We start from the raw sequence: 18,654 nt of genomic DNA on the forward strand, positions 1-18,654 counted from the left end.
AATTGATGAGAATGGAGAAGTTTCGTTCTGGAGAAACCAGAACCTATTCCTGTGACTGTCACACATTTAATTGATTTGCATAACCCTATGTGGGGTGTCCTAAAGTTTGTTTCACTATAGAGTATATTTATTTCCAGTTGTGCTATGGAAAAATATTTGCACTGGTTAAAATATTCAGTGATAATTAGAAAGGAGAAAATGGGAAATTGCCTCCCTCTGCACTGTCCAAAATGATAAACATTAGCCACATAAAGATACTTATATGTAAAATAATTTAAATTAAATACAATTAAAATTTTAGTTCCTAGACACATCTCAAGTGCACACTGTGGCCAGTGGCTGCCATACTAGAACAGCATAGATATAGAACTTTTCTATTATCACAACATGTTCTATTGGACAAAATTCTTTTAGAACATGAAAAACATGTCATTTCCCCAAAATTACAGCCAGAATTATAGCCCAAATAGCTCTGACAAGAATTAGTATTGCATTATCTGAGGTTTGCATTTATACATAATTTTATCTTTGGAAATACTGAGCACTATGTTGTAGTAATTAAATGTTAGCTAGGGCTTTGGGGTAAAGTAATCATCCATTTCTAGTTTAGCTCCAATTTGTACTAAATTGTATGAACTTATGCATGTTCCTTTACTTCTCCGTACCTGTATTCTCCTTTTTTAAAAGGTGGGGACTGGGGGATAATAGTACCTACCTCACAGGTTTGTTGTGAAGGATTAAATGAGATAGCCTAACATCTCATACATGTGATCTATAAATGTTAGTCATTCTTAGAATTACTCTGTTAGGTTGCAAAAATGAACATGGCTTGTTCTATGACCTAGAATGTGGGTGACCAGTAGAAAAGACAATAGAGAACATTCAATCACATAAGCAACAACGGAGTCAGTTTCTCACAGCGCCACCCGTGCCCCCCACCACCTTTGACTCTTGATAGATAAAATGGCAACCATGCTGTTCCTCCCAAACTTGGGGCTAGAGAGAAAAGAGAAGTGGCTTTCTCCCTCAGAGATCTATTTGTCTTGTAGCTTTCAAAAAGTCAAGAGGTACTTCACCCTTGAACTTAAGGAACTCAACTGAAAGTTAAGTGTAGTGTCATATCAAATAAAATAAAAGCACAACACACTGTCTATAACAAGTCACTCAGTAGTCAAGGCCTTTGGAGCTGTTTTTTCCAGCTATTTCTAATAATCAAATCCAATTTCTTCACATAAAAGTATGGTGAAATGCTACTAAACACAATCCTTTGTGACTACTACATAACAAGCCTGCTGTACTTCTATAATCAACTGGATAAATATTTATTGAACACCTTCTACAAACAGGACACTTTTGTCTACACCAATCATCAGCAAACTACATCTGACAGGTCAAATTAAGTCCATTTTGGTTTTGTGGAGTATTTTGTATGGTAAGTAAGGTAGGAATGACTTTTACACTTTTAAATTGTTAGAACTGCCCTCAAACACTGAGTGGCCCTGAAAATTAGCTTTTGCTGCAGACTTGATAATGTTTTTTAATTAATTCAACCTAAAATTACAAGTCAAAATAGCACTTACATGTGAAATGTATACAATGGGAAGAGATTTCAACAACTAACATTGGTTGAATCACAAGTTATGACAACATGCTTTATACACTTCCTATGTTGTCACAAGTCAAAGCAACAAAACAAAAATGAGATATCACTTCACACCCACTAAAATGGCTACAACTAAAAAGATAAACATTAATAAGTGTTGGTAGAGATGTAGAGAAATTCAAACCCTCATACATGGCTGGTGGGAGGGGAGAATGGTATAGTCTCTTTGGTAAGGAATCTGGCAGTTCCTCACAGAGTTAAACACAGAGTTGCTATATGGTCAAGCAATTCCACTTCTAGATATGTATCAAGAGAAATGAAAACATATGTCTGACAAAAACTTGTACATGAAGGTTTACACCAGCATTATTCATAATAAATAAAAAGTAGAAACCACCCAAATGTGCATCAACTGATGAATGGATAAATAAAATGTCGTATAGCTACACAATGGAATAATGTTCAGCCATAAAAGGTAACAAAGTATTGATATATACTAAATTTTGGATAAACTTCAACACAATACACTAATTGAAAGAAGCCAGACACAAAAGAGCACATATTGTATCATTCCATTTATCTTAAAGCTAAGAAAAATGAAAACCCATAGAGACAGAAGATAGAAGAGTGGTTGCCTAGGGTTGGGAGTGGAAACAGGAAGTGACTGAAAACAGGCATGAGGTTTCCTTCTGGGGTGATGGAAATGTTTTAAATAATATTGTGGTAATGGTGACACAACTCTAAAATATTCTAATAATCATTAAATTGCACACCTGTAAAAAGTATATACCAAAATCATGGTTCATAGAACAAAAAATTATAAAATTGGGCCCCATTGAAATTCAAAGCTCTTGCACTTCAAAAGATACCACTAAGAAAATGAAAAGACAAGCAACCCACTGGGAGAAAATAGCCACATTTCATATATATGACAGGGACATGTATCCAGAATACATAAATAATTCTTATAGCTCAACAATAAAAAGACAATAAAGACAACAACTCAATTTAAAAATAGAAAATATATATAAACAGATCCTGCACTGAAGAGGACATACTAATGACTAATAAGCACACAAAAGATGCTCACTATCATTAGTCATTAAAGAAATACAAATTATAACCACAATAAGATATCATTTCATAACATTTATAATGGCTATAATAAAAAGACAGATGATAAGAAATGTTGTTGAGTATTTGGAGAAACAGACACCCTCATACTTTGCTGGGGTAGATAAAAAATCGTGGTGCCATTTTGGAAAACAGTTTTGCAGTTTCTTAAAAAGTTAAATATCAATTTGCCACATGATTCAGTAACTCCAGCCTTAAGCATACATCAAAGAGAAATGAAAACTTGTCCACACAAAGACTTGCACATGAATGCAAGCATTATTCACTAGAGCCAAAAACTGGAAACAAGCCGGATGCCTACCTACTAGTGACTGAGTAAACAGACAAAATGTATTATATCCCTAAAATGGAATGTTATTTGCAATAAAAAGCAACGAAGTATCAAAAATACCATGCTAATTGAAGGAAGCTACACAAAAAGACCACATGTTGTATGATTTCATTTAGATGAAATGTCCAGAATAGGCAAATTCATAGAGGCAGAAAGTAGATTAGTGGTTACCTGGGGCTGGGCATGGGAATGAGGATTAGTTATAAATGAGCATGAGGGACCTTATTGGGGGAGGTGAAAATGTTCTGAAACTGATTATAGTGATGGCTGAACCACTCAGTAAAGTTACTAAAAATCATTTAATTATACACTTGAAATGGATGAATTTTATGATATATAAAATATATCTCAATAAATCTGTTAAAATAGGAAAAGCACAGTAGGGAAAACTGGGTGAGAAGTAAACAGGAACTCCGCACTATCTTTACAACTTTTCTACAAATCTAAAGTTATTCTGAAATAAAAATCTATTTTAAAAATTAACAATATGGTATAGGATTCATATCTGTATGTGGCAATCCCTGTCTATGTAAAAAGGCATTTACAAAATGAAATAGTTAAGATGTCATTACAAATCAGCATTAACAGATAAATATTTGGAACAATTTTGATAATACAGAACACTGACTGTAAGCCCCAATTAAACAAAATGTTAGCCCCCCAAAAGAATTCCATTATTCACACTATTAGTCCTGTATTACCAAAAACACTCTACTGTTGTTATTATTATATTTTGAAATTCATCAATAAACATTTGTTGAAATTTTTCTCTTGTTATATAAGCACCTACAAATTATTCAGGATTTTGCCTTTTTGTCCACAAAGCCTAAAATGTTTACAGAAAGTTTGCCAAGCCCTATTCAACACCATAATGATATATATATATATATGTATATGTATATATATATACACACACACATATATATACATATATATACATACATATATATATATATATACATATATATATGTATATATATGTATATATATATATAACATAGTTCTCTCCGGACTGTATTCTTATCATTACCTAATTTTGGCATGCTGTCCTTCTGGATATGTCCTATAAAGGATAAGCTTTGCATCTCTTCAGTTATGGCACTATTTGGGATTTCCTTAAACAGAAATACTATGAGCTTAATAGTTCCAGCAAAGCCTAGATATCATCGTTATTACCGCAATATTAAAGGGCTAACACAATACCACTGTATCAAGATGACCCACATCAACTTGTGTCACCAGGCTACGAACTCACGGAGGACTCCTATGGCATTACACTCTGCCTTTGGCATCACCCTAGCACATCACCTTACTATGGTGCCATATGCTGTCACTGCTGTGACACAATTCTGTTCTGATGCTTTTCTGCCGAGATGTCAGAATAGTTTATCCCTACTTCTTTCCACTCTTGTGCTGGCGGTAAGGAGGGGGAGGGTTGCCACAGCCACCAGTAAGAAGAGCTCAGTGGATAGTACCCAAGTCCTACTGTTGTCCCTTCCGCCTGCAGGTCAGAACCCCCGTGGGACAGGACCTTTAGGCTCCCATAACTCTCTTGCCATGATTCCGCAACCGGTTCACAAGGCCAACTCAAGGCCCCACAGCGACCACCCACCCCGGTTCCACACGAAGCTGATCTCAGTACCTGACTCCATTCTCCAGCTGTCATCCTGGGCCAATTCCACTCGGCCTTAGACAACGGTGGCCGCGAGGTACTCTGGAACTTGTAGTTCCGCGCTGCTAGGGGCAGAATCAATGAGAGCCACAGAGGCGCCGCCGGAAACTGAGCTCAAACTGCAACTCCCAGACGCGCCCTGCACTGGGGAAAGGAGCAATGGAACGAGGAAGGTCGGTGATTGGTGAAACTCCTTTGGTTCTTTTGATTGGCAGTTGGAGCCGGCTACGGGAGGTCGTTGGTCTAGCTGCACGGAGATTCTGGGAAAGCGAAATGGAAGGGTTTGTGTCTAACCTGATGGTCTGCAATCTGGCCTACAGCGGAAAGCTGGAGGAGTTGAAAAAGGAGATCCTGGGCGATAAATCCCTGGCTACTAGAACTGACCAGGTAAAGCAACGCTGGGGCCTTTCCTCAGGCGGCAGCGGTGACGTACACAAACGTGACTGCCTGGTACGGCCCCAGCAAAGGCCTGTTCCCTGAGGGCCAGATCCCCGCCCCTGTCGCTTCAGCCTCACCCCTCAGGATACAGAATGGGACGGTCGGAGCTAGTCCTGCAAACCTGAGTTTTGTTTTTGTTGTTGTTGTTGTTTTGTTTTGTTTTGATTTGTTTGCCTAGTACTTAGCTAGCTGAATTTTGGGTATTGTAGATTGCTGCGTTTCCCAGAAATGCCCCATTTTTGAGCTGTCCCTGAGGAGGAAAGCTTTTTTTTTATATGTGTGTCTTTTACAAGTGATTTTATTCAGTGAAACACGTGTAACTGAACGCCTCGTCTGGGCCAGGCAGCTTGCTAGGAGTTGGGGAGACGGTCGAGTGGAAAAAGCGGATATGCATAAAGTAAACCCAAATCATATATTCGATCACAAATTGTGAAATTCAGGAAAGAAGTTTACGTGGTGCTTTCAGAACATATAAAGGGAGGACCTGCTTTAATCTCCCTTAGAAAAGCGGAATTTTATTGAAAAGGCTGTGCGAAGGAAGTTAGACCTTTCAGGATAAGTGGAATTTTCTTGGAGGATGAAAGGGCATTATATACGCAGAGGCAGAACAAATGTCATTGGACTTTGGGAAGAGTTTTTTTCTGCCCTCCTGCTCAAAGGACTCTCGTGCTTTCACTCTCGGTTTCTAAGAAGATTCATGGTGCCCTTAGTAAGCCACCAAGTATTTATAGATTGCCTCCTATTTGACAGGCACCGTGCTAATAAGCAATAGCGATACAGTGTCACATAATTAGAGATCTCCATTTTGTGTCTTTGGAAAGAGAATTAGAAATCAGGAGACGTTTTTTCCTGGAACTTTCCTTTATTGCTTAACCTGAAAATGGCTTTAGCTGTGCCTAATTTATCTTCATTATGGTCTAGTAATATTTAATACTTAACTTAAGGATGTTAAATTATGATCAAATGATAATTTCAACCACTCTTCATCAACTCAATGGCGTAAAAAGAGGGAAGCTATTCAAGGCCAAGAGACTTAAGAAACATAACGGAATGCAACTTGTGGGCCTTGTATGGATCCTGATTGAAATAAACCAACTGTGAAAAGACAATTGTGGAATTCTGGGTATTAGATGTTATAAAAGTTAGTGTTAATTTATTTTTTTTTAGAGTTAATGTTAAATTTAATAGGTGTAATAATGGTTTCAGCACTATGTAGAAAAGTGCTCTTGTTTTTTAGATACTGAAATATTTAGGGATGAAAAGTCATAATATTTAGGGTTTGTTTTTAAAAACTTAAGCAAGGAAAAATTTGATGAAGCAAATATGGCATATGGGTTTCTATTATATTCCCTCTATTTTTATATGTTTTGAAATTTCTTGACATAAAGTTTAAAATACCATTTTCTTTTACATGGGGCTAAGAAATACAGCTTATTATTTTTTTAAAAAGTAATATGGCTCTCTAGTTCTGTATGTGGTATGTATTTTAAAAGGATATACAGATAATTTCAACTAGTTTTATTAACATTTTTCCCCATAAGATACATTTGGTCTTTCTAGAGAATTGAAACAGAAATTTATGTCCCAGCCTCACCATTTAATAGCTGTGTGACCTTGGACAAGTTGCTTACCCTGAGGGGTCTTAGTTTACTCATCTGTAAAATGGGGATAATATCCACTGTACTGGGGATTAAATGAGGCACATGTAAAACTAGCACAGTGCCTGACATAAAAGTAGAGAAATAATGCAATTATAAGCAGCTAAAGCTCTATTTCTGCCAAAGCATTCAAATCAGTTTCTTACTCTACTGCTTTCATGGCTGTATTCTGTCCAGAGTTACTTATATTCATCAATGTATTATCCCCATATTACTAAAACCTTGGTCTCTCTTATATTAGTAATAATATGGTTTAAGGTCACCTACCTGAGGATCCAGTGCTCCCCATTTCTTGTTTCCAAATTACAGGTTTGCTGGCCCCCATCTTATTTTTTTCTGCTTTCTTACCTTAGTTGTTCTATTTCTCTTCAAAAATGTTGATCTAATTGTTTCTCTCTTTCCTATGTAGGACAGCAGAACTGCATTGCATTGGGCATGCTCAGCTGGACATACAGAGATTGTTGAATTCTTGCTGCAACTTGGTGTGCCAGTGAATGATAAAGATGATGTGAGTACTAGGAAGAATTGATCAATTCTCAGTTATCTGTAAACTTCATACTGCTGTTTACTGAAGCCTGAGTATTAAGCTTACAAACAAAATTGTAACCTTTATTACTAGGAAATTACAGTATGGCCCCGGTGACCAAGTACAGAACTAATGGTTGTATTATTTTAAAATATTAGTTTTGCCACTAATACCCTATAATTTAAGGTAAATATGCAGAGCAAGGCTTATTACAATGTCCTTTTCACAGACTATAGACCTGTTCTTTTATGTTGGAAATTTGTTTTTGGTAAATATTGCCAAAATTATGAGGGCCTAGATATCTTCTTTGTTATATAAATTATTGTAATGGTTTGGCTATATTAGGATAAGAATTGTGAAGAATAAGGATGAAAACTTTTTTTTTTGACAAAGATTCTTTTTCAAGGATGCTCACTGAAGTAATACTTAATTAGTAAAGGAATAAAAACAATTCAGTGAAGGAACGGTTGGATGCAGTGAGTATATCCATATGATAAAATAATATGCACCAGCAAAGTTATGATTCTAAAAAATGACAGAAAAATTCTCACAACAAAATGATAAGTGGAAATTGTGGAAAGTGCAACTCACAGAACTTTATATCCTCTGATCCCAATCACATTGGGATCACACATTAGAAAACACATTTGAATTACACTTAAGTATCATTGCCTCTGTGTTATGGGATTATGAGTGGTTTTTCTTTTCTTTGGTATACATCTGCTTTCTGAATTTTCTGTAGTGCTTAATGAGGGGAAAAGAAAGAATGTTGTCTTTTTTAAGATCACAAACAGTTCTTTGTAAACCCTGCGTAAATGTTACTATTAATCTCTATTAATCTCGGTGCCTTTGCCCCCTGGTTTGTGTACTGCCCCACTCTTTTGCAGGCGGGTTGGTCTCCTCTTCATATTGCTGCTTCTGCTGGCCGGGATGAGATTGTAAAAGCCCTTCTGGGAAGAGGTGCTCAAGTGAATGCTGTTAATCAAAATGGCTGTACTCCCCTACATTATGCAGCTTCCAAAAACAGGCATGAGGTAGGGTTTTATTCCTAGGTGACTCCTTGTGAATTCTAAACCTGTATGCAAACACAAATAGATCTTGGCATGGTTTTCTTCTCCATCCTTCCAGATTGCTGTCATGTTACTAGAAGGTGGGGCTAATCCAGATGCTAAGGACCATTATGAGGCTACAGCAATGCACCGGGCCGCAGCCAAGGGTAACTTGAAGATGATTCATATTCTTCTGTACTACAAAGCATCCACAAACATCCAAGACACTGAGGGTAACACTCCTCTGTAAGTGACAAGTAGCAGTCATTTGTATTCTATCTGACATTAGCCCTCTTACACTTATTCTTACACATCATTTCCTTTTATTATTCTGCTTATAAAGGTAATACATGTATATGTATACTTTTGAAAGTACACAAAAGTATAAAGACAAAAATTTTAAATGCCTATCATCTTGCCACCCAGAATCAACCACTGATAATATTTTTATGAATTTTCTCCCAGTCTTTTATGTGTAACTGCATATTTTACTTTTTTTTTGTAAAACTGGGATCATACTGTATATGTAGTTTTATATGTTGTTCTTTTCACCTCATTAAATATCATGAGAATTGTCAAATGTTATGAAGTATTTTTAAAACATTTTTGAATGGCTATATACAATTCCATTTTATGGATATTCCATAATTTATTGTTCCTCTGTTACTATATATTTGTTTTTTTTTAATTTCCCACTATTATAAATAATGCTACATTGACCAACTTTCAACAAAAATTTTTGGCCATATTGCTGATTATTACCTTAGTTCAGATTGGGTAAACAAATAACACACATTTTAAAGCTATTGGTATATGTTGCCAAATTACTCCCAGAAGGGAGTATCATTATGCCCTCCCAACGGCAGTTTGAGAGTGCCTATTAGCCCCTCACCAACACTGAAAATATCCTTTTTTTGTATGCAAAATGGTATTTCATAGTTGTAATATACATTTTTTATTATCAGTGAACCTAAACATTTTTAATGCCTACAACTGTACCTTTCTGTTTTCTTTTTTATTTCCTTTTCATGAATTAATTTATTTTTATTGATTTTTAAGCACCTGTGACTTGAGAGCAAAAATATTAATCTTCTGCCATGTTAGCTGAAAATATTTTTCCAGTTTGTTTTTTCATGTTGTTCATGACTTTTTTAAATAACACAAGTCAAACCTATTGATTTTCTCTTATGACTAGAAAGATTTCCTCACCCTGAAATTAGTTAAATATTCACCTTTATTTTATTGTAGCATGGGTTTTAGTTGAGAGTTATTGTTACTGTTTTTCATTTAACTGAAATCCATTTGGAACTGATTTATGTGTATGGCCTGAAGCCATCATCTACCTTGATATTTTTCTTATAGTACTTGGCCATTTTTCTTTATTGAATGGTGACTCTTTTTGAGCCAGATATTCTGATTCTGCTTTTTGGTCCAAAGTGAGATTCAATATTTTCTAATTTGACGTTAAACCAGCTTTTTAAAAAATATTGTTTTCTTAACTCTTAGTTTTAAAAATCTTTTCTGTAGTTCTGAGTGACTCTGTTTAGAAAGATTTGCATATTACTCGTTTTTCCAAAACAAGAAAGAAGGTGGCCTGGAGAAATCTAGATGTTGGGCAGTATAGGGTCTTGGAAGAGCCTAGGATTTACAAACTCAGCCACTTACCAACTATATTAAATACTTACGTAACTTGGAGTAGTTACTTAATCTTCCTGAGTTTTAATTTACTAATCTGTAATATGAGAATAATAATTTTTCCTCAGTAGATTGTTGTGAGATAGAAATAAAATAACATGTTAAGTGTCTAATACTCTGCCTCACAAACTGTAAGTGCCCAACAAGATTCTCCCCTCAGTTGTTGCTCAGTCATGTTATCAGAGGCAAGAACTTTAATATCTGTCACAATTTCAACTATAAAATGGTGGTAGAAATACCTCATTAACTTACAAGGTGGATATAAGAATCAAATGAGATAAAATATTTTACACTACTTTTAAAATATAAACCACACAAATTCCTATTAGCAAATTATAAATAGGGGCTTTTCTAAATTTAAACTTGAAATGATTGCATGTGTTTGGTTTAAATTACTGCTAACCTCAATAACAAGGAATTTTTTTCTTAGTTTGGGATTTATTTTTTTTAAATTACATCTTATTGTTTATTGTATTACATTTGTCCCAGTGTTATCCCCTTGCTCCCCTCCATCCAGCAACCCCTCCCTCAGGCAATCCCCCCACCAGTGTTCATGTCCATGGGCCATGCATATAAGTTCTTTGGCTACTCCATTTCCTATACTGTACTTTACATCCCCATGGCTATTCTGTAACTACCTATTTGTACTTCTTAATCCCCTCACCTCACCCATTCCCCTATACCCCCTCCCATCTGGCAACCATCAAAAAGCTCTCCCTGTCCATGATTCTGTCTCTATTCTTGTTTGCTTAGTTTATTTTTTAGATTCAATTATTGACAGGTATGTATTTATTGCCATTTTATTATTCATAGTTTTGATCTTAAGTCCCTTTATCATTTCATATAATAATCGTTTGGTAATGACAAACTCCTTTAGTTTTTTCTTGTCTGGGAAGCTCTTTATCTGCCCTTCAATTCCAAATGATAGCTTTGCTGGGTAGAGCAATGTTGGCTGTAGGCCCCTGATTTTCATGACTTTGAATATTTCTTGCCAGTCCCTTCTAGCCTGCAAAATTTCTTTTTAGAAATCAGCTGACAATCTTATGGGGACTGCCCTGTAGGTAACTCACTTCTTTTGCTGCTTTTAAGATTCTCTCTTTAACCGTTGGCATTTTAATTATGATGTGTCTTGGAGTGGGCCTCTTTGCATGCATCATAATTGGGACTCTCTGTGCTTCCAGGACTTGCATGTCTATTTCCTTCGCTGAGTTACAGAGGTTTTCTTTCATTAATTTTTTCAAATAGATTTCCAATTTCTTGCTCTTTCTCTTCTCCTTCTGACACCCCTATGATGTGAATGTTGGAACAGTTGAAGTTTTCCCAGAGGCCATGGACACTATCCTTGTTTTTTGCATTCTTTTTCCTATTATTCTGATTGATTGTTTTTTTTTTTTCTTCTTTATGTTCCAAACCATTGCTTTGATTCTTGGCTTCATTCACTCTACACTTGTTTCCCTGCAAATTGTTCTTTATTTCAGTTAGTGTATCCTTTGTTTCTATCTGGATTTTTTTATGCTGTTGAGGTCCTAAGTTCCTTGAGCATCCTCATAACCACTGTTTTGAACTCAGCATCTGATAGATTGCTTATCTCCATTTTGTTTTTCTCTATTTCTGGATTATTGATCTCTTGTTTCATTTGGGCCTTGTTTCTTGTCTCCTCATTTTGCCAGCCTCCCTGTGCTTGTTTCTATGTATTAGGTAGACCAGCTATGACTCCCCGCTTTGGTAGCACAGCCTAATGTATTTTGTGTCCTGTGAGATCCAGTGGCACAGCTGCCCATATCATCCAAGCTGGGTATTCAAGGTGTGCCCTTCATGTGGTCTGAGTCTATCCTCCTCTTATAGTTGAGCTTTGGTTCCTATTGGCAGGTCAGGGGGAGGGATTTACCCAGGCCAGGGTATATGCAAGGATTGGCTGTGACCACTGACCACCAACCTCTGCCCTCCATGGAGGATCAACTGTGCAAGGGCAGGGTGATGTTGCTCCAATGTGGTCTGCTGCTGTCCCCTGGATGCTCAGACCTTGGGATTTCCCCGGGTGGTACAGGCCAAGGTCAGCTCCCCCCTGTGTATTGTCTGGGGCTACCCTGCCTAAGTTATAGAGCAATCTGAGATAGCTGCTACTTGTGCTAGGTTTGGAGATTCCCAGGTGAAGCCAAGCTATCAATATAGACTGGCTGCTGCTAGTGCTGTGCTTGGGGCCACTTCATGAGAGGTATAGGGGCTGGGGCCTCACTGAGGCTGGCTGTTGCTGGTTTGAGAGGATTTAAGGAAGTTGTGAAGCATGAGCCAAGACCAGCCATTCTTATGGAAAAGCAGCTTGGGTGGGCCTGTAAGTTGAGTGGGACAGAGCTTTGGGGTATCTCCAAGGTGGAACACACAGTGTTAACCAGGTTGATAGAGTCTCAGATGTAGCAGCTGCCTGCCCTGTGGCTGTGTGGGGTGAGGGTTCAAAAAGGGAACATGGCCTCTTCCCACATTTCTCTCTGGGAGAAAGCTATTCCCCAGCTCTTGCTTTGATGCCAGACACTTCAGTTCGTCCCTGTATTCCACTGGTGCCTTTTAAGCTGCTACCCCAGTGCTAAAGCTCAGAAGGAGTGAGTCTGAGTAGAATACTCCATGTATGAGTTCCATAAGAGGAAATGCTTGGGACTCCAAAAATTTCTTCCACCAACTCAATCTCCACTGGTTTTTGCAGCCTGAAGTTGTGGGGACCTACCTTTCTGGCACTGCAAACCTGGGCTGGAGGGCCTGATGTGGAGCTGGGATGTCTTGCTTTAGAGAAAGCCCTCCCAAATTTTTATCCACCGCATGTGGATATGGTAGAGCCCATTCCACATCTGCATCCCTCATACCAGTCTGGATGGATGTGGTTCCTTTAATTCCATAGTTGTCAGACTTCCATTCAACTTGATTTCTGACAGTTATGAGTGATGGCTGTTCTTTACTTTAGTTGTAATTCTGATGTAGTTGTGGGAGGAGGCAAGCCGTGTTTACTTACTTATTCTGCCATCTTGCCCAGAAATTAGGCTGGCATTTAGATTCCTTCTTTTATTATGGTAGGACTAGATTATGATTTATTATCTGATGTTATAAGGCTATTTCACTGAATTTTAGCTTATAAACACTGCTCCCCATGCAAATTGATTTTCCTTTCCTGATTAAATAACTTTCCAATATTACACTACCTAATAATATGCTCTTTAGAGTACCTATCAGGAAATCTTAGCCATTATGTAGAAGTAGTAGTGATTTATTGGTCTTTGTTTCTCAATTTCAGACACTTAGCCTGTGATGAGGAGAGAGTGGAAGAAGCAAAACTGTTGGTGTCCCAAGGAGCAAGTATTTACATTGAGAATAAAGAAGAAAAGACACCCCTGCAAGTGGCCAAAGGTGGTCTGGGTTTAGCACTCAAGGGAATGGTGGAAGGTTAAGCAGCTTGGATTTATTTTTACTTCATATGTTTTGTGGTTGTCCTCAGTGTCCTGGAAACAAATATACTTGTGCATAAGACATCATCTAGTAATATGAAGGTTTTTTCACCTTCAAAGTATTATAAACACTTTGGCTATTGTTTCTGCTGAGATGTTTGTTCTAAGCTTACAATTTGCTTTCCAGGCATTGAATAATGTTGAGATTGTTCTACTACTGTTGTATATAGAATTTTGGTTAATTTTGAATAAGTGACTCTGTGGTTATTGTGAGACTTCATCACTCTCCCATGCACCCTGTGTCCTTCTCTGAGTCAAAACAACCCCATAGCCTCTGGCCAGTTGTTCTACCAAATGTTTTTAGGTGGATTCTAGAATGTTGCTTCTATACAATTGAAACACATCCTAACTCGTTTTTCAAGCTCACTCAGGCCTACACCAAAAATTTCTGTTTTTTCAACAGTACATTTAATTTATTTTTGTTATAGGAAGAATACTTACATATTTTAGAGGACCATACTTTCAGTTGGAAAGTCTGCTATTCCGAGTTTGGCATTCAAAACCACTAAAATAGTGACCAATTATAGCTTATGTGCCCATGTATCTTTTTAATGTGCTATTTCCCTCCATAAAAAGTGTTGTTTTTAAAAAGGAAGTTTTAAAGTACCTATATTGTTATCCTGTATTAAAAAGAATATAAATCTTGTTAACATGCTATGTTACAAAAATGTACTTTGATTTGTATTTCAGAAACTAAAAAAACAAAATGCTGAGAGAATGAATCTGCCAGTGTTTCTTTCAAATCAGTTAAATGCCCACTAAAGCCTCACAGTCCTTCATAAAGATACTTGTCAGTTTTTGGAAGTTCTAAAGCCAACAAAATTCATAAAGCTTGAACGGAAGCTAAAATTCTTTAAAAGTAGTAATCTTATGAATTGCTAATTAAGTGTGGAGCCAAAGGAAATTAATAAGTGTAAACTTGATCTCATTTTAGAGAAATAGTCTTAAAAGATTACTAATCATAAAATCTAATGACCTCCAAGTAACTCTTCATATTATTTTTTAATTTGAATTTTATACTGCAAATAATGCTTGAAGTAAGTCAACCCACAACTTAACATTAATTTAGGATCAGAGACTTAATGACCAGCAGCTAAAATGAGTTTTATAAACACAAAATGTGGATTTGCAAACCCTTTCTACATAAATATTTTGAGTGCTGATCTTTACAAATATTAATCAGGGAAGAAGCATCTTCTTAATAGAACTAAACTGTGTTTATTGAATGCCAGGGATAGATTTGTTCATAAAGGAAATAATTTCTTCCCAATATTTTTTAGCATGATTGAAGTTGTACATAATACAGCCTGTTAGGATTGAAAGAGTTTACTCTTCATAAATAACTGAATTCACTGTATGAAGTAAAAGAAAACTCATCCTAGTTCTTTAATAAGCAATAAACATGGTATTACTGACCAATTGTTTAATTTATTTTTACTTTATTAATTATACTATTATAGTTGTCCCAATTTTTTCCCATTTGCCCCTCTGCAGTCAGCACCCTCCACTCCATCTGGCAATACCCACACCATTATTCATGTCAGTGGGTCATTCATATACATTCTTTGGCTACCACATTTCCTATACCAGGCTTTACATTCCCATGGCTGTTCTGTAACTACCTATTTGTACTTAATCCCCTCAACTGTTCACCCATTCCCCTATACCCCCTCCCATCTGGCAACCATCAGAAAGCTCTCCCTGTCCATGATTCTGTCTCTTATTTGCTTAATTTGTTTTTTAGATTCAGTTGTTGACAGGTATGTATTTATTGCCATTTTATTCATAGTTTTGATCTTTTCTTAAGTCCCTTTATCATTTCATATAATAATCATTTGGTGGTGATAAACTCTACTTTAGTTTTTTCTTGTTTGGGAAGCTCTTTATCTGCCCTTTGATTCTAAATGGTAGCTTTGCTGGGTAGAGCAATATTGGCTGTAGACCCCTGCTTTTCATGACTTTGAATACTTCTTGCCAGTCCCTTCTAGCCTGCAAAGTTTCTTTTCAGAAATCGCTGACAGTCTTATGGGGACTGCCCTGTGGGTAACTCACTGCTTTTGCTGCTTTTAAGATTCTTTAACCGTTGGCATTTTAATTATGATGTGTCTTGGAGTGGGCCTCTTTGCATCCATGTTGTTTACAACTCTGTGCTTCCTGGACTTGCATGTCTATTTCCCTCACCGGGTTACAGAAGTTTTCTTTCATTATTTTTTCAAATAGATTTCCAGTTTCTTGTTCTTTTTCTTCTTTTCCTTGCACACCTGTGAGCAAATGTTGGAACATTTGAAGTTTTCCCAGAGGCCACTGACACTGTCCTCGTTTTTTGGATTCCCTTTTCTTGTTCTGATTTGTTGTTTTTTGCTTCTTCATGTTCCAAATCATTGATTTGATTCTCAGCTTCATTCACTCTACTGTTGTGTCCCTGCAAATTGTTCTTTATTTCAATTAGTGTATCCTTTATTTGTGATTGGATTTTTTTTTATGCTGATGAAGTCCTTACTAAGTTCCTAGAGCTTCCTTATAACCAATGTTTTGAACTCAGCATCTGATAGATTGTTTATCTCCATTTTGTTTAGTTAGTTTTCTGGAGTTTTTATCTCTTCTTTCATTTAGGCCATGTTTTTCTTTCCTAGTTTTGGCAGCCTCCCTGTGTTGGTTTCTATGTATTAGTTAGAGCTGCTGTTATACTCTGTCTTGGCAGCACAGCCTAATGTATTTTGTGTGCTGTAGGTCCAGTGGCACAGCTTTCCCATCACCCATGCTCAGTACTTGAGTTTTGCCCTTTGTGTGAACTGAGTGCACCCTCTTCTTGTAGTTGAGCCTTGGTTTCTGTTGGCAGATCAATGGGAGGGATTACCCAAGCCAGTCAGTTGTAAGCATTGGCTGTGACCACTGACCACCAACCTCAGCCCTCCATAGAGGATCAGCTGTGTAGGGGCAGGGTGGTGGTGCTCCATGTTGCCTGCAGCTATCCAGTGAGTGCCCAGGCCCTGAGGTTTCCTGGGTTGTGCAGGCCAATTTCAGCCCCCATCTGTTTTGCCTGGGGCCACCCTGCCTGAGCTATAGTTCAATCTGGGATGGCTGCTACTTGTGCTGTGCTTGGAGATTCCCAGGTAAAGCATAGCTGGGAATCTAGGCTGGTTTTGCTAGTGCTGTCCTTAGGGCCACTTCACTGTTGGTAAGGGGGCTGGGGGCTCACTGAGGCCAGATATTGTTTGAAAGGATTTAGGAAGTTGTGAAGCATGAGCCAAGACCAGTCATTCATATGGAAAAGCTACTGTTAGCAGTTGTAAGATGGATGGGACAGAGTCTCAGGGGATCTCCAAACAGGGCAAACAATGTTAGTCAGTGTAGGAGACCATTCTGCCCCCAGTGACAAACATTTACTGCAAAGTAACTTCCTAAAAACCATGCAAAACCTTCCAAGGACCAGTGTAACCAGTTCAACCACTTTTGCCTTTTCATTTGTAAATATTCCTCTTCTGTAATGTGATTACCGGCATCCTCTCCTTTGTTTTCTGTATAAGCTAACCACCTAAAGCGAGCCTGTGCATAGTTAATGAGGATCTTCATTTAATGTGCCCAGTAAGACAATAAAAGCTCATCAAAGCTAGGGCCAAGGCTTTTGCTCCCCTTAAGAGAGAAGCCGCTCGCCCTTTTTTCCCACAGGATTCAGTAGACCATGTGGATTTCTTTTGTTTCAGCTACAACACTGTGGACCCCAGGAGCCGGGGTTCGAAACTTGTCAGGTTGATAGAGTCTCAGATAAGACACCCTGCTGGCTTTGTGGCTCTGCCTACCTTTCTGCCTGGGAGAAATCTGTCCCCCAGCTCGTTCCTTGATGCCAGACTCTTCAGTTCCTCCTTATATGCCACTGGTGCCTTTCAAGCTGCTGCCTTGGTGCTGGAGCTTAGAAGGAGTGAGTCTGAGTAGGTAAGTCCATGCGTGGGTTCTTTAAGAAGAACTGCTTAGGACTCCAGAAATTTCCACCAACTCAATCCCTGCTGCTCTTTGCAGGCATATGTTATGTGGCCTTAACTTTCTGGCACTGGTGTCCTGGGATGAGGAGCCTGGCATGGAGCTGGAATCCTTCCTCGTGAGATATCCTCCCTGATTTTTATCTACCACATGTTTATTTGGGTCCATCCCATTCTGGGGTTTGCCCCTCCTACCAGGCTGCATGGATGTAGTTTCTTTAATTCCCTTAGTTATCAGGCTTCCATTCAACTCAATTTCTGCCATTTCTGAGTGATGTTTGTTCTTTAATTTAGTTGTAATTTTGATGTGGTTGTGAGAAGAAGCAAGCCATATTTGCCTCCACCACTATCTTCGCAGGCTACTGACATTTTAAATGAAGTGCCTTGTTAACAATGTTTAAGTCACTTAGTTATATAAACTAAAGATATTGATGGCCTAGAATATTGATCAGATTGCCTTTATTATCATCTCTGAATTCTTTGTTTTGTTTTTAAACCAAAGCTTCAAAGACAAGTGAGATTATTGAGTCCTTATTGATCAGTTTGAACCTTTTGTAAGACCTATTTTCTAGCACATAGATATTGTAAAGCCACACAAGCAAACTTAAGCATTGGAATTAGTAGTTTGGTATAGCGGAAAAAGCATTACATCGGGAATCAAAATTTGCAGACTGGTCTTTGCACATTCACAGGCAGATTATTTTACCTCATTTCACTGAGGTATTCTCCTCTGGGGAATAGCTGAGTATATATAGCAATGACCCAGCCTTTTAAAATTACATTTACCCCTGCCTGTCTCCCCTACTAAGAATGTAATTCTGAGCCCTGGCTGGCATAGATCAGTGGATTGAGCGCGGGCTGCAAACCAAAGTGTCGCAGGTTTGATTCCCAGTCAGGCCACATACCTGGGTTGCAGGCCACAGCCCCCAGCAACCCCACATTGATGTCTCTCTCTCTCTCTCTCTCTCTCTCTCTCTCTCTCTCTCTCTCTCTCTCTCTCTCTCTCTCTCCCCCCCTCTCTCCCTTCCTTCCCTCTCTAAAAATAAATAAATAAAATCTTAAAAAAAAAAAAGAATGTAA

The 18,654-nt window shown here is 37.8% G+C and overlaps 2 protein-coding genes across 3 annotated transcripts in view; one reads left to right on the forward strand and one right to left on the reverse strand.

The window, feature by feature from the left end:
* Window positions 1–4,822, reverse strand: part of ATG4A (autophagy related 4A cysteine peptidase) — a 57,067-nt gene extending 52,245 nt beyond the window's left edge. Inside the window, exon 1 of the mRNA XM_045817588.1 lies at window positions 4,711–4,822. Within this exon, the coding sequence (XP_045673544.1) occupies window positions 4,711–4,720 (10 nt within the window). The 5' untranslated portion in view covers window positions 4,721–4,822. The remainder of the gene's footprint in view (window positions 1–4,710) is intronic.
* Window positions 4,823–4,951: 129 nt separating this feature from the next.
* Window positions 4,952–15,013, forward strand: PSMD10 (proteasome 26S subunit, non-ATPase 10). Of its 2 annotated transcripts, none has more exons than XM_045817591.1 (5): window positions 4,952–5,127; window positions 7,246–7,344; window positions 8,250–8,396; window positions 8,491–8,657; window positions 13,387–15,013. In XM_045817591.1, exons 1-5 carry the CDS (start codon window positions 5,014–5,016, stop codon window positions 13,538–13,540), a joined length of 681 nt encoding a protein of 226 aa, XP_045673547.1. In that variant the 5' UTR covers window positions 4,952–5,013; the 3' UTR covers window positions 13,541–15,013. The 2 variants fall into 2 exon arrangements, with proteins under 2 accessions (XP_045673547.1, XP_045673545.1); XM_045817589.1 differs by having other exon boundaries at window positions 4,961–5,127; window positions 8,491–8,578; window positions 13,387–13,520.
* Window positions 15,014–18,654: the final 3,641 nt, after the last annotated feature.

Source organism: Phyllostomus hastatus, unplaced genomic scaffold (assembly GCF_019186645.2).
Source record: "Phyllostomus hastatus isolate PE091 unplaced genomic scaffold, TTU_PhHast_1.1 phas_scaffold_28, whole genome shotgun sequence".
Classification (NCBI taxonomy): domain Eukaryota; kingdom Metazoa; phylum Chordata; class Mammalia; order Chiroptera; family Phyllostomidae; genus Phyllostomus; species Phyllostomus hastatus.